The following is a 26,280-nucleotide window of genomic DNA, read 5'->3' on the forward strand; positions in this document are numbered from 1 at the left end:
TTGAGCTACCGCGGCGGCGTTTCCCCATCCACTTTCTTGGGAATTTATGTGTACTAGTAGAACCCTGGGAGTGTTAGCCAGCGCCCCCACTCACAGACCTTGGCGGCGGACGTGGAACGTCCGCCGCCAAGGTCTGTGAGTGGGGGCGCAATTTCCATTAATTTATCATTACTTTATTTCATTTATTAAGCACATGCAATTTCCCCTATGTTGTACTTGGTGTCAGTGTTTGTTGGCTTCTCATTATATGACTAATAATTATCGGGTCCCTCGGTTAAACCCCCTTTCTTCTCGTTTATATATATATATATATATATATATATATATATATATATATATATATATATATATATATATATATGTGACGCTGTTAGCTGATGTCGAATCAGCACACGTATGCGTTTACGCATCATATGCTGCAATGAACCAAGACACGCAGCTCAGATTATATATATCTATACTCCTAAACAAAACCCCTAACCACATGAACACTGGTACCACAGAGTTTACTACAGCAATTACTAGAAAGGAACTCTCACGCTACGATCCTTCAGCCACCATGGGAATGATGGCTAGTACACGGATGTGTCTAATCTTCTTGCTTGTGGATTCAGACGCTCTCGAGTCTTCGCTTATAACGCTTTATCTTGAAGCCGAAATAGGCCCATATTTCTAAGCAATTTACGCATTCTTTTTTCATGCAGAACGCAATAAGATTCTCGCTCGATCATTCGTCCGTAGCGCGATAATTTTAATGTAATTCTTCTGTGCTAAAGGCCCCGACTTCTAGTCTAACTGACGCACACATTTAGTAATGTTTACTTAATTATTTATAAAGCAGTACTTAAATATGTGATCACATTGCACAGTCAACAAGCCGTTTGAAGCCAGAAGGACGAAGTATATAGGCATATCCATATACTGGCCATCACTCCCGTGCTCGCTGAACTATCCTGCTTACAGTTCCAGTAGACACTAGCGCCACAGTTCCCTCTGGTGGTGCTTGTATAACACTCGGTGACCGTGACTGTATGGAAGGTTTTTCTGCCTGTCGGCTGTTCTCTGTAACCTTTATTATGTACGCGGACGCAATTGGTTGCTTAGTACTACGACCACATATTCGTGCTCGGCGCTAGGTGTATGTGTCCGCTTGAAATCGAGAATGGTACGGAGACCCGTCTCGTTGGGAACATACCTGACAACAGTTAAAAACGGTGACCGCGACCAACGAAACTTTACCAAAGTAAGACGTTTCGGCTCCCACACGGGAAGCCCTGTTCACGATGAAGTTGAAGAGGGGTCATGGTCCGCTTACGTTTGCTTTAAGATGTGACGTAACCATCTTTTTCTAGAATCCCTGACAATCCAGAACTCCCAGCGCACACTTATATCACCATGACGGCAACTTTCCCATGTCTCCGCACGTCGCCTAGGTCATATATTAAAGTGAGCTGTAGCCTCATCGATGTCTCGCCTTTCAGAAGAAGCTACAACTTTCCTTTTCTCTTCTTTCTATGTTTCTTTCTTTTTTTTTCCTGCTCGCAATCGCCACAGATATGCGCAGAACGCATATGTTCGAGCCGATATCTCAACGCCTTGCTAAAAATTTTGGCATCGCGCAAAACCAAGCATGAAAACGATATGCGTTATCAATTTTGTTACTTACCTCTGGAACTCTCCTAGCTCCCCTCTGACATTGTCGATGTATTAAACGGTCTCGTTACCTATGCGCCTTATGATTGGCTGAAGATTAGGCTACGCACAACGGGTGTGTCAAAAGCAGCTGGCGCTTGATTGAGCGTCACAGACACCTGTCCCGAGGAGAGACGGTGGCCACGTCGGCACCGAGGCGATCACTTGGACAGCTGTGCCTGGAACGCGGATTCCCCATGGAGGGCGAGTTGGTTTCTGCCGAGCTGCTTCGTCTGAACTGCACGCGAGGCCACAATCGCGTCTGTCAACTGCTGCGACACCTCACAGCCTGCAACAAAGTCTTGTGGCACGTGGGCCTTCAGCTACGCGAAGACACGAACGACGCGCTCGGAGAAGTGAGCGTCGCGACTGTGCCGAGCATTCGCCGCCGATTCCTGAGCCACACCGAGCAGGCGGCCATCGCCCTCCTTTGCCGCTTGATCGCAGAGCACAGGTGCATTGTCGCAGCGGAGCTGAACTACTCAGTGGCAAACACAGGTCCGCTGGACGCAGTCCTGGCGTCTTCGTCGAGTCTGAGAAGGATCAGAGTCATCGGAATCGCGAGCGACCACCCGGAAGACCCATTCTCCCACTTGCATTACACTGATGAATTCATCTTCCGCCCGGCCTGCGGACATTCTTATGCAAGAATGACGATCCCGAATCGCCTGCTCACGCGAGACGATGCCATGCTCACGTCGTTGGACGTGGCTGCAACGAGAATGAACCGAGCCTCGGCCGAGAAGCTCATCGACGCGCTCATCGAGAACTGCACGATCACTGAACTCGTCGTTGGAGCCTCTGTCTTTGCGTGCGGCCCTAGGAACCGACCGTCAGAGCGGTTTGCGCAGTATCTGACCAAGGAGGACGCGACGCTTCGTAAACTCACTCTAAGAGCGGTCTACTTCGATTCCGCACTCGGGTGCGAAGTTCTCGTGCGAGCCGTCTCCGTAATGACGACACTGCAAGAGTTGGATGTGCAGTTTCACGCCGGCAGCCGAGACTACGTGTACTTCATGAGAGTGATCGCCGGGAGCCGCAGCCTGCGCTCGTTAAGCCTGCGATTCACGGGTTTCGGCGATGGACGCATCGTTCCGTACCCAACTATACCCGCGCACGTGGTCAACGTTCATGCTTGGGCCTCGGCGTTAAGGAAAAACAGGACTCTGGAGAAGTTGGTCCTCGACATTTCGTGGTCCACAACCGCAGACTGCTTAGTCTTACTGCGAGCACTCGCGGGCAACCGCTCTATCCGGAAATTGACCTTGCACAGTCTTCCCCACGACGGTGGCCTGCGCCAGGCCTATGGCATTATACGGGAGTGCCGACTCGCCCCCAGGGTCGGCATCGGGGCCCATCGCGTAGGACCTCGAGATCTTCTAGCGCTTTGGTACTGTCCCCAAGTGATAGCCGTCATTCTCAGTTACAGATACTTTCTCGACCCGACTGACTTTTTATTCGCCTTAAATATTGTGGCTTCTCGCAAGCACGTAACATCGCTTACCGCATTTCTCCACTTCTTCGACGCCGACATTTATGCCTCATTGTCCGCTTATATAAGAAGCGCTTCTGCGCTGAAAGCCATTGAGCTCAGTGTCCGGCTCGACTACACTCACGCTATCTTGTTTCATGCAAGCTTTGCCGACGAGACTCCCCTCGATCGCTGTATGTCTGCCTTGTGCGAAGCCTTATCTTCGAACCTCGGCATCACCAAGATCACGCTCGAGTCGGCGGTGCAGTTGCGCGATGACGTCTACCCGGTGCTCGCCCGTGCCGCTACAAATCCCCGTCTTCACGAGCTCTGTCTGAGAGGATTCAAGGTAGAATCTTGCGCGACCTTCCTGGAGTTTCTATTTCCAAGAATGGCACACAAGTACAACTTGCTTCGCCTGGAAGTCACTGCTTGCTCACCGGCCAACGCCGAGATGTTCGCTGCCCAAGACATCGTGCGACGTAACTACAGTCTCGTCGAACGAGCGACCAGATTCGTGTTGGGCGACCGCAACCCCTACTGCGCGCGGGCCTTCGAGATCCTCTCCGAGCACCTGGTGCTCGTCGAATGTGTTCGAGCCAGGGCGTCGCTAGGAGGAGAGGCCGAAGCTGCGGCCATGGTCAGTGCCGTCGAGCGGAGTGTCGTCCTTGCCGACGTTCACGAGTACATGCGCCTGACCGGCGTCGTCAAGACGCGGGTCGAGTGCAATGTCCGGGACGACGGCGGCATGCAGTTGGACCAATTGAACTACGACTGCTGGATTTACATTCGCCAATACCTGGAAGTAGCCGACGTATTGCAAACCTGAAGGGGATTCAAGTCATAGTATGTCGCACCTTCGGCAAACGGTGGATTTGGATTCTGCTCCCCGATGAGCCCAATTTGCGCGTTCTCAAGAGTACGTTCTATACCGTCTAAAGTCAAACAAGGAAGCGCTTGCTGCCATGTGCTTCGATTGTCTCGAGCTGTTGCGCTTCCTGATGCAGTGTGCCGCGCCCTAGTCAGTGACTTGCATGTAGCAACCGGCATCAATCAGCACTCGCTCCCGTGTTGACTAATATCGTAGCCGAAGTGTGATTTGCCAAAACGTCGACTGCACTCGACAATTGTTTGTTTTAGCCATTCCGTTTCATTTTTCCGTATCCATTATCATGATATTCATCTTATTCCTCTCATTTTATTACTTTTTTTAGCACGCCTAGTTGCAGGCCCTGGCTTGACACCCTGGGCCGTCCTTTAACGTTTCCTCTCGAAGCTTGTTTTCAATCACTCATTGAGACAGCTAACATTATTGTGACCTTTGGTATAAGTTGACCGTCTATGTACGTCCCGGGTGCAAGCTGCTAAACAGAGGGTCTTTTAATATCTTATCACTCATTTTCGTCTGCCGCCTCAGCGGCTTCCGGACAGGGCGATATGCCCAGCTGCAACTAATGACACATGGTGACAGCATACCTAGAGAAGTTTTAATAAAGGTTGTTCCTTCTTAACATCAATCTTTCGTATGCGCTTCTGACTGCTTGTTTCATTGGACTGCTGATAGGCTGTTTGCCGTCCGCGTCTCTTGATCAAACGTTGAGACGGTTTCCTAAATGTAACATCCCGACGTTGCTTCAATGCAGCCACACCGAAATATACGCAGCTTGGACTGTGGGACTGTGTACAAATTAATCGGGCACGTTTCTTTCGTACGAGTACTGGATCGCATCATCCTGTGCTGATTTGTACCAGCGTTTGTGCACATGCGATGCGGCGGCTAAGTTGGTGTGCCAGCATCATTTGAAACTAGTATTGGGCATTACTTGACAAATGACTCTTATTTCTTGCTGACACTGCCATGTGCTAAAAGAATGAAAATTACCAGGCAGTTAAGCAACCGCGGAATCTTCGACAGCTTCTCATACAAAACACCACGCGTGCGTGCAGGTGCGCAAAATGTTGTACGGCGTAATGGCGACTAGTGCTAATGACGTCATTATTGACGATGCTTCGGACGAGCTCCGATTTACAGTCGTGACAATATTCGTGCTGCTTTTTTCCCCCCTGAGTTAGAAGCAAGTTCAATACAACCAGTTAAAACCAAGTTCAACCAAGTTCGCCCTGTCCGCGCCGATCCAGCCGTTAAAGCCGCCCGTGCTCAGGCAATCCGACACCAACTAGAAGATTCCGGGCTGAGTGAGCGGGAGGCCTAAGCAATCCGGCACCGTTATCTGTGGATTACTTAATCGTGACGAAGGCCCGGTGCACGCAGGACCAGCTTTGTTTATTCCCATTTTCCGGCAGGGCCAGGGTTGGTCCCTTTTTTCTTTTTTTCAGAGTTCTCACTCCCGATAACTTGTCTCTCTCGTTAAAAAGAATTGGGAAAGAACTTGGGAAAATTCACTGATGGTTACCATATCAATAATGCGAAATTTGATCGCAGCTATTTACATGTTCTCATTTCGGGATACGTTGGCTGGAGCGCAAATTAGGTCTCGTGTGGCACGTTGCCAACACAGTGAAGTGTGGCGCGCGACTGCCTTGGCTACAGGAAATATAGGTCTATAGGTCTTCCTGGACCTGGCACTCGACCCTTTCTTGGATGACACCTGCCATCCTCATGTACGTGTGCAAGTCAGCATTGCGCAGAACTTCAAGGGCTTTCCTGATCATGGAAACGGCTTTGTCCTTCTTGGTCCCGATAGCCTTTCGCCGGACACCCTCGATGAGTACCGGGTGCTCAGAAGTTCGAAGGGGCGTGCGCATTCCCATCACGAACCGGGTCGCCCGGTGGGCGAGGCAGCAGGTACGCCACGCAACCTCCTGGGGAGCACACATCTCTTCGTTGGGCTGCAAACACAGGGAAATCTCCAAGAGAAGTAGGCTGTAATCCTCGGCTAACCGCGGCGGAAGACGTTCCAAAAATACAGGGACAGAACTGCGCCTTACAGCTGGGAGAATGAGCTCGTAAAGCTGCCGGTTGTTCAAAGCGGCGTCGGCAGAATTTCACTGGTGGCATCAACCCTTTCGTGTTTACATTGCTGTCGTGACAGTTAACAACACAGTAATAACTTCCGGTCATCCGAAGAGGCGCCGTTGCAAACAAGAGACCCGGGCTCGACCATGTAGGGAAGCGGCGGAAGCATACACCCATTGGAGGTGAAATCGTTCCGCCAGGGGAGAAACTAGCGCTGGCGTCTAGGGTGAAACTTGGCGTGCTAATGCTATTGCTATTGCTTGCTGCCTGGCCATACAGGAATAGACTTTCCAAAGTCGTCATTGTGCGGATACCGTGTGCTAGCGTCGGCAACGTGGCGGTTCCGAACACAAGCTGGTATTCTGTCAGATAAAGCTTTTGCAGCGTCCCGCTATTCATGACCACATATTCCGCGAAACACACCGATGCAGCTCTGAGGAGGCCTGAAGCGAAGAAGCAGCCTCCGACAGCCAGTTCAGTGATGGTGTGATTTTTGAGAAGAGCATCGATGAGCTTCTTCGCCATCACAACGCTTAGTTTCAGCTCCGTTACGTCCAGCGGGACCAGTGTGGCGCCGTCTGTTTCCAGCAAGCGGGTGGGAACATTCATTCGTTCTGCGGCACACGCATCACCATTTGGGAACACGTGTTCGTCACTGGAGTCGGCCAACTGTTAGAAGACTTCCAGTCGGTCGCTTGCCTTGGCGAATTGGGTGAGCGTCTTGAGTAGCGACGAGGATTGCAGGGCTTCGACCAACCCTCATGTGTTGGCAGCACTGTAGGTCGCCGCCAAAGAGACTACACATCGGTGCCATTTGTGGAGCCAGCGTAAGAGTGACTGGGCTGTTTCTTCATTGTTGGTGCACAATCAGAGGCAAACGCCTCGCACTATCACGACCCTTACTTCTCCGAGCTCGTTGCGAGACCCTTCTCTGAGCTGAAGGCGGGCGTGCCGCAACAATTTGTTGCAAGCTGTCAGGTGTCGCAACAGATGACAGACGCGATTGTGGTCCCGAGAGCTTATAGAGGGAATCATCCCCGAACCAGCGACTTCACCATCGCAAGATCAAGATCTCTGGATAACTGCGGGAATTCTTAAGGTGGTACCGACGTCTGCGATGAGTCGACCGTCTGTCGTTGGTGTATGTATTTGCAGTGGCCGCTTCAGTTTGCGCCGCCCATCTATACCCCTCCCCTGAACGCGAATTTGCAGCGCACATAAATGCATGCGGTTAAGCTGTTGATACGTAATCAAATTGCAATAAATTGCAAGCCATGACATGTGTGATGGCGGCCCTAAGTAGCCTTTATGGACAATATGGCACACCCCTCAGGCAACGCTAGCAACCAACCTTCGTTATGGCGAGACACGCATTGATCTCAAAACCCAACAGTTCGTTACAGACTCGAATTTAAACCACGAAGCAGTTTTTTACAGCGCCAATTGCAATGCATTAAGTAAACCCAAGCAAATGGACACTAGTACCATAGAGTTTCCTACAACAATTGCTAGAGGGAAATTGAGCGCTGCGATCGCTCAGCCACCATGGGAATGATGGCTAGTACACGGAAGTGTCTGATCTTCGCGCTTGTGGTTTCAGAGGTTCTAAAGGCTTCGTTTATAATCTTTATCTTCAGGCCTAATTTGGAGTATATTTCTAAGTAATTTATGCATCTTTTAAATGCGATAAGATTCTCGCTCGATCATGCGTGCATGGCGCGAGATTTTTAACATTTGCCTTCTGTGCTAAGTGTCCCCACTTCTATATCTGCCATCGGACAGATTTATTGCAGTTTACCTAATTATTTATAAACGAGCACTTAAAAATGATCACAGTAAAGTTTCGTTCGTTCTCCGTACTCGCTTCACCGTTGGAACTTGAAGCTTCTCGGATGATGATCGGCAGTTGATGATCAAACGCAGGCAGGAAAGGATGAGGTCAGATGTACAAGAAATATTTATACGTGAACTTTTCTATATACATGGCAGGTAAAACAAATACATTACAAACTTGAACAATTGAGAAACAAAGTCTCACTCTTCTACTGTCTCAATGACTGTTAGAGCCCAGACTCGTTTTAACGTACATAGTACGAGGCTCACTGATCTATCAGCAATCCTGATTTCAGCCAAGTCTGAGGGACAGCATGTCGTCCCGATTTTTATAGCCCAAATATACAAAGAAAAAAGGCGGTAGGGCCGTTGGCCCGTCCGACAGGTTCAGTTGCCAATCAGAGTCAACCGTTTGTTAAGCCACAACCCACAGGGATGGGCTTACTCTTAAAAATAAACATATTGGAAAACAAAGCTCTTTTCCTTCTTCACCAAAACTCCGTTGCCCTCTCATTTCTCCGTAGTGAGTGACCGGCTCAGCAAAACACGCCAGGCCCGAACAAGTTATCGCTAGACCGTTTCAAATGCCAACGGCGTCTAGGCTGCAAATGTCTCGGAAGCTGGGGCACCGGCACCACGAAGTGCCGCTGTACTCAAAGTTTGGCCGTCAGGGAGACGGATGACCCTCCTTGTCCTTCAAACTTATTGTCTACAAGACAAAGTTCTTTGAGTGCGTGTTTCCAAGACGCCGTCGTGCGAATGCACTCTTTACGTGTGCACCGCATTCCGACAGCGTGCACGGTAAGCCGGTCTTGGACACCACGAAGCAGTCGCACCCAACAACAAGGCTGGCGATTACGTTCCGGACGCGTAGAGGATTAGGTCCATGCTCACTGCATGCGGCACGGAGTCAGAGTTGCTAAGTCCTTCTTAACCTCGGCGGCGCCTCCAATTAGTCAGGGACTCGGGCGCCAGACCCACAATACCTTTTGTACAGCGGTTCGTTTCAAGGCTGGTCTGTGTGACCCGTCGGCGGACTGCCAACATCGTGCGCACAATACTGACTTCCAGGAATCGGCACACGCCCGCCTGGCACCTGCCGCGACGCGTCACCCAACCCCGCGCGTTGCCTGTGACCCCACATAACACAGCAACTGTCGCCCCGCTGACATAGGGGGAAGTGAACCCCCTCTCTATACACAAAGCACGAGGCCGATTCGTGAGGCTTAAGAACCCGAACAATCAGAGCGACCTTACAATCGCCTTACAAAGTCAAGAAGCCGTTTGAAGCCACAAGGACGAAGTATACAGGCAAATCCATATACTGGCCATCATCCCCGCGCTGGCGGAGCTACCCTGCTTGCAGTTCCCGTATACACTAGCGCCACAGTTACCACTTGTGGTGCTTGTACGAAGCTCTGTGGCCATGACTCTATCCAAAATTTCTCTGCCTACAGGCTGTTCTCGGTAACCTTAATTATATACGCGTACGCAGTTCGTTCCTTAGCACCACGACCACATTGTCGTGCTCGGTGCTAGGTGTATGTGTCCGCTTGAAATTGAGAATGGGACGGAGACTAGTCTGGTCAGCAACATACATGACAACGATTAAAAACGGACACCGACCAACGGAAGTTTACAAAAGTAAGACGTTTCGGCTCCCACACGAGAAGCGTTGTTCAACATGATGTTGAAGGGAGGTCGTGGTCCGCTTATGTTCGCTTTAAGATGCGACGTAATCACCTTTGTCTAGAATCCCTGAATTACCAGAGCACCCACTAGACACCTGAAGGGCAATGACGGCAACTTTGCCCACGTGTACGCCTATTGCTTAAATCATATCTTAATGTGAGCTGTAGCGTTAACGATGTCTCGCCTTTCAGGAAACACTACAACTTTCAATTTCTCTCTTTTTTTCTTTTTTTTCATCCTCGCAATGGCCGCAGTTCTTCTGCGCAGAACGCCTGTTATGGAGTCGATATCCCAACGCCGTGCTAAAATTTTGGCTTCGCACAAAACCAACCACGAAAACGATATGCCTTATCGATTTCGTTACTTACCTCTCGAACTCCAACCTCCCTCTCCCCCTCTGACATTGTCGATGTATTAAAAGGTCTTGTTACCTATCCGTCTTTTGATTGGCTGAAGATTCGGCTACGCACAACGGGTGTGTAAATAGTAGCTGGCGCTTGAGTGACCGTCACAGACACCTGTCCCCACGAGAGACCGTGGCCACGTCAGCACCGAGGCGATCACTTGGACAGCTGTGCCTGGAACGTGGATTCCCCATGGAGGGCGAGTTGGTTTCTGCCGAGGTCCTTCGTCTGAACTGCACGCGAGGCCAGAATCGCGTCTGTCAGCTGCTGCGACACCTGACAGCCTGCAACAAAGTCTTGTGGCACGTGGGCCTTCAGCTCAGCGAAGACACGAACGACGAGCTCGGAGAAGTGAGCGTTACGACTGTGCCGAGCATTCCCCGCCGATTACCTAGCCACACCGAGCGGGTGGCCATCGCCCTCCTTTGCCGCCTGTTCGCAGAGCACCGGTGCATTGTCGCTGCAGAGCTGAACAACTCAGTGGCAAACACAGGTCCGCTGGACGCAATCCTGGCGGCTTCGTCGAGTCTGAGAAGGATCAGAGTCATCGGAATCGCGAATGACCACGCGGAAGACCCATTGTCCCACTTGCATTACACTGACGAATTCATCTTCCGCCCGGCCTGCGGGCATTCTTATGCAAGAATGACGATCCCGAATCGCTTGCTCACGGGAGACGATGCCATGCTCACGTCGTTGGACGTGGCTGCAACGAGAATGAACCGAGTCTCGGCCGAGAAGCTCATCGACGCGCTCACAGAGAACTGCACGATCACTGAACTCATCGTTGGAGCCTCTGTCTTTACGTGCGGCCCTAGGAACCGACCGTCAGAGCGGTTTGCGCAGTATCTGACCAAGGAAGACGCCACGCTTCGTAAGCTTACTCTGAGAGCGGTCTACTTCGATACCGCACCCGGGTGCGAGGTTCTCGTGCACGCCATCTGCGAAATGACGACGCTGCAAGAGTTGGCCGTGCAGTTTCACGGCGGCAGCCGAGACTACGCGCTCTTCACGAGAGTGGTCGCCGAAAGCCGCAGCATCCGCACGTTAAGCCTGCGATTCACGGGTTTCGGCGATGGACTGATGATTCCGTACCCAACTGTGCACGCGCACGCGGCCGACGTTCACGCTTGGGCCTCGCCGTTGCAGAAAAACCGCACTCTGAAGGAGCTGCTCCTCGACATTTCGTGGTCCACAAGCGAAGACTGCTGCGTCTTACTGCGAGCACTTGCGACCAACCGCTCCATCGAGCAATTGACCTTGTGCAGTCTTTCTCACGACGGTGGCCTGCGGCGAGTATGCGGCACGATACGGCAATGCGAACTCACCCACAGGGTTAGCATAGAGGGCCATCGCGTAGGACCTCGAGATCTTTTAGTGCTTTCGGACTTTCGCCAAGTAACTGCCTTCATTCTCAGTTATGGATACCTTCCGCACCCGAATGACCGTCTAAGCGCCTTCGACGTCCTGGCTACTTGCAACCACGTCACATTGCTTACCGTATTCCTCGACTTCTTCCACCTCGGCATTTTTGTGTCATTGTCCGCTTACATAAGAAGTGTGTCCGCCTTGAAATCAATTGAGCTCTGTGCCCAGGTCGACCAATTTCATGCCGACTACTTTCACGCCCACTTTCACGACGAGTCTCCCCTCGTTCGCTCAATGTTTGCCTTGTGCGAAGCGTTGTCTTCGAACCTCGGTCTCACCAAGATCCTGCTGGAGTTGACGGTGCAGTTGCACGATGATGTCTACCCGGTGCTCGCCCGTGCCGCCACAAATCCCCGTCTTTCCGAGCTCTGTCTGAGAGGCTTCAACGAAAACTCCTGCGCGACCTTCCTGGGTTGTCTATTGCCAGGAATGGCCCATAAGTACAACCTGCTTCGCCTGGAAGTCAACGCTTGCTCAAAACAGCCAACGCCGAGATGTTCGCTGCCCAAGACATCGTGCGACGTAACTGCAGTCTCTTCGAACGAGCGACCAGATTCGCGTTGGGAGACCACGACCCCTACTGCGCGCGGCCGTTCGAGATCCTCTCCGAGCACCCGGTACTCGTCGACAGTATTCGAGCCAGGGCGTCGCTAGGAGGAGAGGCCGAAGCTGCAGCCATGATGAGTAAAGTCGAGCGGAGTCTCGGCCTTGCAGACCTTCACGAGTACATGCGCCTGACCGGCGTCGTCAAGACCCGGGTCGAGTGCTATGCTCGGCACGACGGCGGCAAGCAGTTGGACGATCTGGGCTATGACTACTGGACTCGCATTCAGAAATACCTGAAGGTAGCCGATGTATTGGAGCCATGAAGGTAGTTCACCTCGTCGTTCGTTGTGTCACACCTTCGCGCCGAACGCCCAATTCGCAGTCGGTTCCCCGATGGCCCTCGATGCTGGCGTTCATCGAGCCTTCACAGAACCTCATCGCCAGCGGTCGCCACACTATGGTGCTTCAATTATGCCTCGAGTGGCAGCACATTCTGATGCAGTGTGGCATGCCCTCGCTAGAGTGACTTGCATTGAGGAAACGGTACCAGTCGGCACTCGCTCCCGTGTTGACTAATGGACAAATGTGACCAGAGATGAGTTTCAGGCAAAGTGTGATTTCGGGATGTGGACAGCACGCGGCGATTGTTTGTTTGAGCCATCCCGTTTAATTTGTCGCTATCCATTATCATGACAACCTTTTTATTCCTATAATTTTACTCCTTTCTTAGGACGCCGAGTCGCAGGACGTGGCTTGTCGCCCCGTGTCGTCTTTTACCATTTCTTCTTAAAGCTTATTTTCAATCACTCATTGCGAGAAGTAGAGAGAAAGAAGGAACATTATTTGCGACCTTTGGTATAACTTCACTGTTTATATACGTCCCCGATGCAGGCTGATAAACACAGCTGCTTTTAATATTTTATCATTCATTTTCGTCTACCACCTCAGCGGCCACCGGACAAGGCGATATGTCAAGCTGCAACTTATGACGCATGGTGAGAACAAACCTATAGAAGTTTTAATAAAACTTATCCTTTTTTAACATCAATCATTTGTGTGGGCTTCTGACTGCTTGCTCCATTGGACTTCTGATTGGCTGTTTGCCGTCGGCGTCTGTTGAAAAAACGTTGAGTCGGTTTCCTAAATGTAACATCCGGACGTTGCTGCGAAGCAATGGCCCCGAAACGATCGCAGCTTGGCCTTTGCTCGTATAAATCGGGCACGTTTCCTTCGTAAGAGTAGTGGATCGCATCATACCGCGCAGGTTTGTACCAGCGTACGTGCTCATGCGATGCCGCGGCCTAGGTAGGAATCCCAGCATCATTTGGACATTACTTGACAATTGACTCGTATTTCTTGTTGACATTGTCATAAAACCGAAGAACGAAAATAGTCAAGTGACTAAGCAAACACGAAATCTTTGACAGCTGCTCATACAAAACATCAGGCGCGCGTGCAGGTGCGCAAAATAATGTACGGAAAAATGCAGACTAGTGCTGATGCCGTCACTAGTGACGACACAGCAACGATTCTTCGGACGAGCTCCGATTTATAGTCGTGACAATCGTGACAATACCACGTAACACCGTGACGTCACGACAGAGGAGAAACGGGGCTCCAACTCGCGCCGTCGCTCGCGGCGTCGCCCCCCGCATCGGACGCGGTGAGCGTCGAGCAACGCAGCGTTCGGCGCGACAACGAAATGTGCGCCTGAGCAAGCGCCGCACGCCTGAGCCGACGCTGACGACACCGGCTTTTCTGCGACACGAGCTCCTTAACGCTGTCGCGTTAAAATAAAGGCTAGTATGCTTCGCATCCTGGGCTTAACCTTAGCTAAGCCACAGACAGACAGACAGACAGACAATGAACTTCAGCCATTTTTTTTTTCACATCGCTTCAGCGGCTTTCTATGTAGGGCACTTCTGCGATTAATATATCGTCACGTTGTTGCGAAGGCAAGGAACACATTAGCAAAAACTGAATGATGAAACTAACTCTTGATTGGGTGAGTTTGCGCCCAGAAAAGCAAGCGGTACTCAAAGTAAAACGATAGCGGCGAGTACAGTCAGCCATAGTCGAAAATCTGATCAGCGGGTCCAGCGCGTCGGCTGCTATACACAACCAGTGGAATGTTCCAGTCAGCGTTCTCGCACACCTTTCAGGAAGTACAACACATTTGCGGCGCGCATAAACACAGAACACAGGGCTCGGCGACAACAAAGGCAACAGAAATAATCTGCTACATTAACCGAGAATGTTGTGATACATGCAGACGCGTCTTGCACCAAGCGATAACGTTTGGTATTTGTTAGCCATTGAAAGGTGCTCACGGGAAAAACACAAAGGAAGTACATGCAGTGCACGCGTAAATATATCTCAACAGGGTGTTGGGACGTGGCCCAGAGATAAAGCTTCCTCTAAACGATCCAGCAGTGGCTTCACGTGCGCTGACTTCAAGGAAAATGCAACGCACGAACAGCAAGCTTCTCAGCTCGATGCGCAGACTGGCACCAGGTTGTGTTTGCCGTTCGCTAGAATGCTTTAGCATAATGGAATTACGCGAGATTCCCGCAATTACCGTGAAGACTTGCCACTCTGTGAGAATGTCCTCGTAATATATTTCCTGCAGCATATCTTTAGTATGGATTATCCAGGATGCTGTTGGACGAGCAGTTGGCCGGAGTCGGCCAACTGCTCGAGGACTTCCAGACGGTCATTGCGTTGCCGAACAAAGTGACTCCCCCTCCCCCCCCCCCTCTAGTTTCGACGAGGATTCCAGGGCTTCTACCAGCCCGCTTGTGTTCGCGCCCCCGTTGGTCGCCGCCAATGAGACAATACATCGGTGCCGTTTGAGGTGCCAGCGTAATAGGGACAGGGTTCTTTTTTCGTTGTGGGTGCACAATTCGCAATGTGGGAATCCGAGGCAAGTGCCTAGCACTATCACGACGCTTAGGCCTTCGAGCTCGTTGCGAGAATATTCTCTCAGCTGAAGGCCCGCGTGCCACAACACTTTGTTGCAGGCAGTCAGGTGTCGCAGCCGATCATGGACGCGACTTCGGTCCCGTGTGCACGTAGAGGGAATCATCCCCGAACCAACGACTTCACCTTTACAAGTAGATCTGGATCTCTGGAAGACTGCGGGAATTCTTTGGCTGGTGCCGAAGTACACGTTGCGTCTACCGCCTATGGTCGGTGTATGTATTTTCAGTGGCCGCTTCAATTTCCGCCGCTCATTCACGCACCTGCACTGAACGTGAATTTGAAGCACAAAAAAGGCATGCGGTTAAGCTGTTGATACGTCGTGAAATTTAGTAGGTGTACGGGGTTAGGCGCTAGAGTGATTCCACGTGTCACTCTTTGCGTGTTTCATTGGCTGTCACGTGACTGCCGGCCTGCATTATCTATACGCGGCATTGATTGCCTTTGAGTTACGAGTCGTGTCAACCGCAAAAAAAAGAGGAAAACAAGAACGTGACTCGCATATTGTTCGGTAACAGTGCACATATGCGAACAGGACCATTCAGGGGCCGCTAAGCGCCATCGTGCACATGCAAGCGCAGAATATTCTTCCTTCGACAAAGACTGACGGTTCAAAATGTAAAAAAAACAAAGTTTATCAATTTAGAAAGATAAATCTACCCGCTCTTGAAGAAAAGGTGAGCGATACCTATCAGAAGTGGACGGCTACACTGCTGACGAGCAATTTGTGTGGATTCCGTGGCCTCGGCACAGTAAAGGGTGCAATAAATGCGTAACGACGAATATCCGCTTACGCTTATCAGCTAAATTTGTAAAATTTATCTTAAGTACTTCGTGAAACTAGCAAAACAAGACAAAATGATAACATATGTCGTTCTCGCGGTTGAATTTCGCGATGGCAAAAATTTCGCCACGGCGTTGACGTATCGACTCGAAAATTCACGTTCAGCGCATAGGAACTGTGGCGACCGCGCAAAAACGAAAAAAAAAACGAAACCACAGAAAAGAAAGGAATCTCGTAGTTTGTTCCGAAAGGCGAGACGTTGTTAACGCTAGAGATTACTTTAGGATGTGACGTAAGCGACATGCGTACACGTGCGGAGGGTTTGCCGTCATTGCGATTAAGTGTGTGCTCGACGGTCTGCATTGTCAGTCTAGATTGCTTGTCGAGCTACCCCTCCCATCCTCCCTGACAATGTCGATGTTTTAACGCTCTTGCTACCTATGCGTCTTGTGATTGGTTGAAGATTGGGCTACGCACAACGTGTGTGTGAAAAGCAGCCGGCATTTTAGTGACCATCGCAGACACCTGTTCCCACGAGAGACAGGGACCGCAGTGGCCACGTCGGCACCGCGGTGATCACTTCGACAGCTCTGCCTGAAAGGTGGATTTCCCAATGGAGGGCGAGTTCGCTTCTGGCGAGCTGGTTCGTCTGAACTGCACGCGAGACCAGAACCGCGTCTGTCAGCTGCTACGACACCTGACAGCCTACAACGAAGTCCTGTGGCACGCGGGTCTTGAGCTCACAGAAGACAAGAGAGACGAGCTCGGAGAAGTGAGCGTCGTGATTGTGCCAAGCATTCGCCGCCGATTACCGAGCCACACTGAGCGGGTGGCCATCTACCTCCTGTGCCGCCTCATCGCAGAGCACCGGTGCATTGTGTCTGCGGAGCTGCACTACTCAGTGGCAAACGCAGGTCCGCTGGACGAAGTCCTGGCGTCTTCGTCGAGTCTGAGACGACTCAGAGTCTCCGGAATCGTGAGAGACGAGCCGGCAATCCGCAACCCGTGCACCGACAGATTCAGGTCCTTGCACTACGCTGGCGAATTCGCGTGCCAGCATGTCGGCGGCCATTGCGGTGAGAGAATGACGATCCCCAACTGCCTGCTCACGCGAGACGGTGCCGCACTCACGTCGTTGGACGTGGCGGCAACGAGAATGAGCCGTCCCACGGCCGGGAAGCTCATCGATGCGCTCAGCGATAACAGCACGATCACGGAACTCGCCGCCGGAGCCTGCGTCTTTTCGTGTGGCCCCCGGAACCGACCATCAGAGCGGTTTGTGCAGTATCTGACCAAGAAAAACGCGACGCTTCGTAAACTCACTCTGAGCGCGGTCTACTTCGATACCGCACCAGGATGGCCCATCCTCGTGCAGGCCATCTCCGCAATGACAACGCTGCACGAGTTCGCGGCAGAGTTTTATGTCGGAAGCCGAGACTGTGGGCTCTTCACGAGAGTGATTGCCGAGAGTCGTAGTCTCCGCACGTTGAGCCTGCGATTCACGGGCTTCGGCGATGGACTGATTAATCACCACCCACTAGAACGCGCGCGCGCGGTGAATGCTCGCGCTTGGGCATCGGCGTTGCAGAGAAACACAACTCTGGAGGAGCTGGTCCTGGACATCTTGTGGTCCACAACCGAAGACTGTTGCATCTTACTGCGAGCACTGAAGCACAACCGGTCCATCCAGAAATTGACCTTGCACAGTCTTCCCCATGACGGTGGCCTGCGGCAAGTCTGCGGCACGATACGGGAGTGCGAACTCGCCCACAGGGTCTGCATCAGCGACCATCGCGTTGGAACTCGAGATCTTCCGAAGCTATTGGACTGTCGCGAAGTGACGGCCGTCATTCTCAGTTACGGATACCTTCGCGGCACGAGCGACCTTCTAAGCGCCTTCGAAGTACTGGCTACTTGCAGCCACATCACATCGCTCACCGTGTTTCTCAACTTCTTCCACCGCGGCATTTATTCGTCACTTTTCACTTACATAAGAAACGCACCCGCGTTGAAAGCAATTGAGATCAGTGTCGGCGGCAACGTGTCTCTACGTTATTCTATGTATGACTTGTGCGACGCCTTCTCTTCGAACCTCGGCATCGCCAAGATCGTGCTGGAGTCAATGGTGCAGTTGCACGATGATGTCTACCCGGTGCTCGCCCGTGCCGCCACGAATCCCCGTCTTCACGAGCTCTCTTTCAAGGACTTCGGCGAAATCTTCTGCGTGGCCTTCCTGGGACGTCTAATGCCATGTCTTGCCCAGAGGTACAACCTGCTTCGCATCGAAATAAACGATTGCCCACCTGTCAACTCCGAGATGTTCGCTGCCCAAGACATCGTGCGACGTAACCGCAGTCTCGTCGAACGAGCGACCAGATTCGTGTTGGGAGACCACGACCCCTACTGCGCGCGGGCCTTCGAGATCCTCTCGGAGCACCCGGTACTCGTTGAGAACGTTCGAGCCAAGGCGTCTCTAGGAGGGGAGGCCGAAGCTGCGGCCATGGTCAGTGGCGCCCGGCAGTGTCTGGCCCATAGCGACGTCCACGAGTTCATGCGCGTGACCGGCGTGGTCAAGAAACGCGTCGAGTGCAATGCACGGCACGACGGCGGCATGCAGCTGGACAAATTGAACTACGACTGCTGGATTCACATTCGCCGGTACCTGAAGGTAGCCGACGTATTTGAACCCTGAAGGGAGTTCGCCAAATCATTCTTTGTGTACCACGTTCGTCGAACGATCGTTTTATCGTCTGCTCCCCGATGACCCCAATGCTGGCGTTCATGGAGCCTTCACAGAGCCCCATAACGAGCGGTCGACATACTATTGTGCTTTAATTATGCCTCGAATGGTTACAATTCCTTGTGGAATGTGTCGTGCCCTCACCAGAGCGTCTTGTGTGTAGCAAATGGTTCCAATCGGCACTCGCTCCCGCGTTGACTTATATCGCAGGCGACAAATGTGTCCGGTGATGAGTTTAAGGTGAAGTGTGATTTCGGGACGTGGAATGCACGCGGCCATTGTTTGTTCGAGCCATCCCGTTTTATTTTTCGGTATTCTGTATCATCATAGACATTTTAGTCTTCTCATTTTACAGCTTTCTTAGGACTCGAGTCGCAGGCTGTGGCTCGATACACATGCATGGGTCGTCCTTTACCGTTCGCTCTTGAAGGTTATTTTCAATCCGTCCTTCTGAGGAGGGAGAGAGAGTGGGAGCATTATTTGCGACGTCTCGTATAAGTTCACTATCTATGTACGCACCGGATGCGAGTTGATACAGACACCTGATTTTAATGTCTTATCACTAACTTTCATCTGCCGCATCGGCGGCCTCCGGACAAGGCGATATGTCCAGCTGCAAATAATGACGCAGGGTGAAAGCAAGCCTATACAAGTTGTAATAAAGGTTGTTCTTTTTTTTCACAATTGCTAGTCTGAGCTTTTGAGTGTTCCAGTAGACTGCTGATTGGTTGCTTGCCATCGGCGTCTGTTGAAGAATCGTTGAGTGTGCTTCCTAAATGTAAAATGCCGACATTGCTGCGAGGCAATCGCATGAAAAACACGCAGCTTTGCATATGCACTTATTAAACACGCAGGTTTCCTTCGCACAAATAGTGGTTCGCATCATCTTGTGCAGGTTTGTACCGACGTAGGTATGCAGGATTGCCAGCATTATTGGAAACTTGGATTGGACATTACTTGAGGACAATTGACTCTTGTTCAGACTGCCGGATACGCGAGGAATTAGCATGCTAATCTGGATAAACAAAAACTAAATCTTCAACAGCAGACGAAACTTGAGATCAAAGGCTGGGGGAATGTCGATTGCCGTTGCAAAGTGTCGTGCATGTCGGTAGGCAAAATATTGGACGACATAACGGAAACTAGTTTTAATGACGAAACTATTGACGATGTGACAGCTATACTTCGGACAAGTGTCGATATTTGCTTGCCACAAATTTCACACGGTTTCTTTTATACCTTGTTTATAACTATGTTCAATAAAACCATCTACAGGCTCAACAGTTGTGTGCATTCGGATCCTATATCTGCTGTACGCTCGTATCAGCTGACGTGCCTTGATGCTGACCAATGCTACCGCAACAAAAGCCTTTACTCAGTTTTTCAGAATGCGGCCATTTGTTATTCGCCATCTGAGTGACGCCCCTCATACAGAACAGCTTAGCCAGCATGAATATCGGTAAATAGAAGAGAGTGTTCGACCGTAAAAGAGGAAAGCTTGCTGACCGCACCGTTACTGTCTACATCGCAGGGCTCACTCCTTAACCTTGGTCGGCACTGTCGAAAAGTAGGAAATAGGATAAAAAAGATGATGCTAAACGAAGGCTGTGCTCGTTAATATAGCAACTCGCGTCACATTAAGGGTAACACCATCCAGTGAACCACACGGCCAGCCGGGTCCCCCAGGTCGAATGGAAGAATGTACGCCTGTGACTGGGAGATGACGTCCAGCTTTCCTGCGCACCGAAAGCATTACAGTCGACTAGAAGACTTCAATCGGGTTCGCAATGACCATCGGGCTTTCTTTTGGAGTTAACACTCGTGATGACGATGCAAACGTGTTTATTAACAGAGAAAGGGAGTAGGGGAGGCAGTCCGGGCCCCTTATATGTAGTCTTCGGCTAAAGTTGGTGCCCATGGGATCATTGCCAGGCGGACCTCAAAGGCGCCGTGGCGAAGGGCGCCTTCACACTGCTCTGGGATGCAATAGGCAAGAAGGTAGCGTAGCGTATGTGGAGTCGGTACTTGTAGTGTTCGCAGAATGCACCGTAACGGTGAATTCTAGCGTCGTTGTGCTCCGGTTGCATGTTGCGGGGCGCGGGGACGTACCCGAAGCTTACCATGGAAGTTAGTGTGGCGGTGACGACAAAGTTGATAAGTGTAGGATCTGGTCAACTAAGGCTTGTAAAAGGTTTATACTGGTTGGATGAAGATTCATAATATTCAGAATGGACACACCGGGGTGCGTGGGTATGAGCAAGTGGCATAATGCTTACGCACAGTTTAGACAACTCCCAGAGTAGTTTCTGCGTGGAATTCTGGTACCGCGCTTTGAATTTGCGCGGCATGTGTGTTAACTCGAGTGATGCCCACGAGAGGGCGGAACAAACAGAGGCACCGAAATCGGAAGCCGGCGTAGTTCCCTCGTTGTACAGGTAAATAATATGGTATGCGAATACTATTCATTGAAATGAACTGTCGTCAGTATAGCAGCTGGTTGCTAAGAATCCCAATACCTGTAAAACATGGCACTTTCTATGATTTATTTCCCATCAGGGCCTCAAATCTTACGATATTAAAGAACTCTCGCTGCCGCTTTGGTACCACCGAAATCATGGCGATATGTAGTTGAACGAAAGATTAGCAAGTGCGCTTCCAAAGTGCATATACTAAAAATTGGAACGATACAAAGAAGATTTGCATGACCCCTGCGCAAAGATGACAAGCAAAATCGTGAAGCGGTCCACATTTTTGTTATTGCGATAGCAATTACATTGACACTCCAGGCATATATCTCCCGTCGCCGTCGCCATGAAGTTCCGTATGAGTGAAAGCATGTGAGGGTGAGCGGGCGAAAGCGGTTCAATCCAACACCACCTAGATAGCACATGGCCTTTTCACTCGGATCCATGACGTCATGCTACCTAGCCCGACTGCCATAGAGTCTAATGGAGACGCTTCCGACTAGGCAACAGTGATTTTGATGTCACCGCTTTCAATACGCCAGCCTTGTCAATGGAAATTTGGGGCCAGGAAGCGTGACGTCATGGATCGGAGTAAACAGGCCATGTGTTATCTAGGTGGTGTAGTTCAATCTCGCATGCGGAGAGCGAGGAACGAGGCCCGGATGCGTGCCTTCTCCTGTGGCATGCGAGGCGGGGTGGAAGGGCGTTCTTCTACGGCGGCTGTTACCCTGCCTCGACGCCGTAGTGGACGCCTTTGGAGGACGCCATGGGGACGCATTGCCGGTGCTCGTATGTCTTGAAAGCAATCTGCAACGTGTCTAAAGAACGCGCCCGTGTGGGACTCCATCTTCAAACGGATCCACGATGTTTGCAGAGTGCGCGTCGTACCGGTAGCTTCGCATGCGCTGTGTTTAAGACGTTTCGTTCGCATTGGAGCGACACTTGTACGAAAGTCAATTGCCTCGCGACTACTGCGACGATTCCAAGCTCTAGCGTTTTCACGGACAATTTCCACTGTCATCAAGTGATGTGTGTTCATATTTACCTGTGACCCGCCGTGGTTGCTCAGTGGCTATGGTGTTGGGCTGCTGAGCACGAGGTAGCACCCGACCTCTCGTTCGTCAGGAACGTTGAGGACGTGGGCTGGGCGAACACCGCCATGGAGTTCGGCAGCGACCACTACATTCTCGAGACCAACTTCAAGGTGTCTTGGAGTAGGATCAAGGAATTCACGTTCATCGATTGGGACCACTTTCGCAAGATTCGCGAAGAACCCGGCAAAGACAGGGCACCCGCCACCCTCGAAGAATGGTGCGAAGGCGTCCGGAACGACGCTTCCGCGGCTACCAAGAAAGTAGAAACCGATCTCGACGTCGAGCGGATGGACAGCAGACTTGCCCACCTGATCGAGGCCAAAAACGCCCTGCTCCGCCGATGGAAGGGCCAAAGACTCAATCGCAGACTCCGAAAAAAGATATCAGAGCTCAACAAGGTCATCGATGAACACTGCAAGGCGCTATGCCAGCAGCAGTGGGACGAGCTCTGCGAATCCGTCGACGGACAGATGCGCAACGGCAAATCCTGGGGTATGCTGAAGCACCTTCTCGACGAAAGCGGTTCAAAGTCAAATCAGCGGCATACGTTGGCCCGGGCCCTTCACGAAGCCACCAGGTCTCACACGGTTGATGAGCTCGTCTCAAAACTCGTACAGAAGTACTTGCCCGTCTGTCGCGATGGAGATCCAGTGACCCAACTCCCGGACTACCGAGGCCCTCCACGCCCCGAGCTCGACGAAGACTTCTCCGTTGCCGAGGTCAGACAGGCCATCTTCGCACTCAACCGCAAGTCTGCGCCTGGTCCAGACGGAGTCACCAACAGAATGTTGAGAAACCTCGAGGACACGTCGATCGTCTTCCTGACCGACAAAATCAACGAGTGCTGGAATAGCGGCGTTGTTCCTGCAGAGTGGAAGATGGCCTGTACGGTGCTCATTCCCAAGCCCGGCAAGGCCCCGAACACCGAGAACCTCAGGCCGATTTCTCTAACCTCCTGCGTCGGCAAGGTCATGGAGCGCGTCGTCCTCAACAGGGTCAACGGGTACCTCGAAGACAACGAGGTTTACACCTACAACATGATCGGCTTCCGCGCCGGACTCTCGACGCAGGATGCAATGAAGCTAATAAAGCATCAGATTGTGGATGGCCGTTCCAGAGACGTCAAGGCTTTGCTCGGTCTGGACCTCGAGAAAGCTTTCGACAACGTGCTCCACAGCTTCATCGTAAAGACCATTTCAGACCTGGGTCTCGGTTACAGATTCCATAGCTACGTCAGCTCTTTCCTAACGGACAGGAAGGCCAAGCTTCGCATTGGGGACTTCCGCTCCAACGATGTGCCCCTCGGAGGGCGGGGCACTCCTCAGGGCGCCGTCATCTCACCCACCCTGTTCAACATCTGTATGATTGGTCTTTCCGAGAGGTTGGCACACGTAGAGGGCGTCAAGCATACCATATACGCCGACGACATCACCTTATGGTGCCCCGGCGGTTGCGAGGGCAGAGTCGAAGAATCCATGCAGGGGGCGATCGATGTGATCGAGGAGTATCTCCGCCCCACCGGTCTTCGATGCTCCCCCGCCAAGTCGGAGCTTCTGCTTTACCGAAAAGAGAAGGGAGGAAGACCCAAAGATTGGAAGCCAGTTTCCGAAAGCAGCATCAGTCTTCGTACTTGTGACGGGGGGATGATACCCAGGGTCGACGTTATTCGGGTCCTCGGCATGTTTGTCGAATTCAACGGCGGGAACGGAACGGCTCTCCGCAAGATCATCGCAAAGACGGACAACGCTTTCCGCCTCGTTCGCAGAATAGCAAACCGGCACCGAGGAATGAAGGAAAACAATCTCCTCAGGCTTATCAATGCCTTCGTGCTATGTCACTTTACGTACACAATTTCTATGCACAACTGGCTCAGAGCGGAGCGAGACAAGCTCAACGCTCTCATCCGCAAAGTGGTCAAGAGGGCTCTCGGGCTACCCATCAGGACCCATACCGACGATCTCCTCAAGCTGGGGGTGCATAACACTGCCGAGGAGATTGCCGAGGCCCAAGAACGTGCGCAACTCACTCGCCTGAGCACCACAGCGGCAGGTAAACACATCCTCGAAGAGTTGGGTTACCACCCTGCGGGATTCCCGATGGTCAGTACCCCGATCCCTAGGTGCATTCGAGACAAGTTCGAAGTGGCCCCTGTGCCCCGAAACGTCCATCCCGTCCATAACGAGGGCAGACGCAAGGCCAGAGCAGCAGCCATCCTCAAACAGATAAAGCAACGCGACATTAGAGCAAGCTTCGTCGACGCCGCGGAGTACAGCGATGGGAAGACCTTTGCCATCGTTGTGGTCGACTCCAGCGGCAAGATTTCTAATTGCGCCTCCATTCGCACTTCAGACCCCGGAGTCGCCGAGCAAGCCGCCATCGCCCTCGCCCTGCTAGACAGTCGTGGGTCCGAGATATATAGCGATTCCAAAACGGCAGTTAGGGCTTTTCAGAAGGGTTGCATCGCCAAGCAAGCTGCTCGTCTTCTTAGCAACTCGAATCGATATGCTCTGACGCATCATTCAATCCACTGGTTTCCAGCTCACGTAGGGTCGGTCGAGGGTGCCCCCCAGAACCTGAATGAGTCTGCTCACGAGGCTGCGCGTGACCTCACCGACCGCGCTTCCTCTGCAAGAAGCACCGACTCCCCTCCTCCCTACGGCCACAGGGATGCTCCCGCTACTCATAACGAGATTATTAAATTCTTCTACATGTCTAGAAGGGTCTTTCCACCCCTACACCCCAGGTTGAATAGGGCGCAAGCCGTTTCTCTTAGGCTTCTGCAGACTAGTACGTATCCGTGTCTGTCCGTTCTCCACGAGGCTTACCCGGACGTGTATCGCGACGACGCCTGCCCCTCCTGCGGGCGGACCTCTACTCTAGCGCACATGCTGTGGGAGTGCGGGTCAACATACCCTAAGTTCATCAAGGAGGAGTGGGACTCGCTTCTGCGTAGCCCCGCTCTGGAACAGCAAATCCTGGCTGTCCGGCGTGCCCGCGACCGGGCCGGTGGGCTAGACCTGCCGGTCCCGACGTGGGACTAGCCGGGTGCGCGACGAGTTCGCGTCCTCGCCGGACCTACAATAAATGTTTCTTCACTCACTCACTCACTGAGCACGAGGTCGCGGGATCGAATTCCGGCCACGGCGGCCGCATTTCGATGGGGGCGAAATGCGAAAACACCTGTGTACTTAGATTTAGGTGTGCGTTAAAGAGCCCCAGGTGGTCGAAATTTTCGGAGTCCGGGACCCCCGTGGTTTCTGCAGCGGCCCGAGCCCGCGCCGTACATTACAGAGGGTTGTGGTGCCCTCTCGTTTGCTTCAATCACCGGCGCTTGCACTCGCCATGAATACGAACACGAATCGCGGTAGTCGAAGGTTTCGGATATCTCCCTGCCTTGTTCCCCGAATACGTCCATGCCATTCTTGAACCGCATGTGTCGAACGCATGGAGGGGGAGGACGTAGCCGAGCACGCGTGAAATTTTTCTACAACAAATTGCACATTTGTAGCCCTTGCGGAACTCCCGACGAACGCCGGTTTGAGCCGGATGAGTTATACCTACTGCGGCACGCTGAGCTCTCTCAGACACCACCGTTCCTGCTCGGATGGAAAAATGTATGCTGCCCAGATATGCGCCTCTCTGAAGGCCCGCGCGCGAGGCTAAAGTTACCTCCGATTGCGTCATGCACGGGCCGACAGCACCACCATTGTCGCATGCGACACTTGGGAAGGGCCGAGTAATGGCTTCACTCCTCTACAGAAAGAGGGACATGGGTATAGTATGGTTGCGAAGCTAGACGCGAATATGCCACAGTTACCGTGTTTTCCACGCATGGGTTTCGGCAGGTTCGACCCCCGTTGAAGACGTTTCACGTCGAAACGCAATTACAGCCAGCTATATATCCTCCGTGTTATTGTGCCCTGGGGCGCATGCGATCGAGAAACGACTACGCGGCACGGTCATCTGCTGCGTATGCAGGCTAATGAAGGCCCGCGCCAATCCCTGAAGCTCTGTGCTTGTTCGGGCAATGGAATTTACCCGCTATAGATATTTATCGACCAACGATATTGCTGCGTGATAAGCTAAGTGCGGATGATACTTGCAGCAGGAAGCTATGCAGAACATAAAGACGCATTCGAAAAACGTACACGACCAATGATAACTATCCGATCGAT

General features: G+C 51.9%; 2 protein-coding genes and 1 non-coding gene across 3 annotated transcripts in view; all 3 read left to right on the top strand.

Annotated features, from left to right (window-relative positions):
- Window positions 1-4,680, top strand: part of LOC139048899 (uncharacterized) — a 31,751-nt gene extending 27,071 nt beyond the window's left edge. The window contains exon 2 of the mRNA XM_070523823.1: window positions 2,191-4,680. Within this exon, the coding sequence (XP_070379924.1) occupies window positions 2,343-3,992 (1,650 nt within the window). The 5' untranslated portion in view covers window positions 2,191-2,342 and the 3' untranslated portion in view covers window positions 3,993-4,680. The remainder of the gene's footprint in view (window positions 1-2,190) is intronic.
- The window catches only part of LOC139048900 (uncharacterized), a 94,841-nt gene that overhangs the window by 27,086 nt on the left and 41,475 nt on the right, over window positions 1-26,280 (top strand). The gene's annotated exons all lie outside the window — the stretch shown is intronic.
- LOC139049329 (U6 spliceosomal RNA) lies at window positions 21,196-21,299 on the top strand. Its single transcript, XR_011508190.1, has one exon. It is a non-coding gene; the product is annotated as a U6 spliceosomal RNA (small nuclear RNA).

This window comes from Dermacentor albipictus, chromosome 8, assembly GCF_038994185.2.
Source record: "Dermacentor albipictus isolate Rhodes 1998 colony chromosome 8, USDA_Dalb.pri_finalv2, whole genome shotgun sequence".
Taxonomy (NCBI): domain Eukaryota; kingdom Metazoa; phylum Arthropoda; class Arachnida; order Ixodida; family Ixodidae; genus Dermacentor; species Dermacentor albipictus.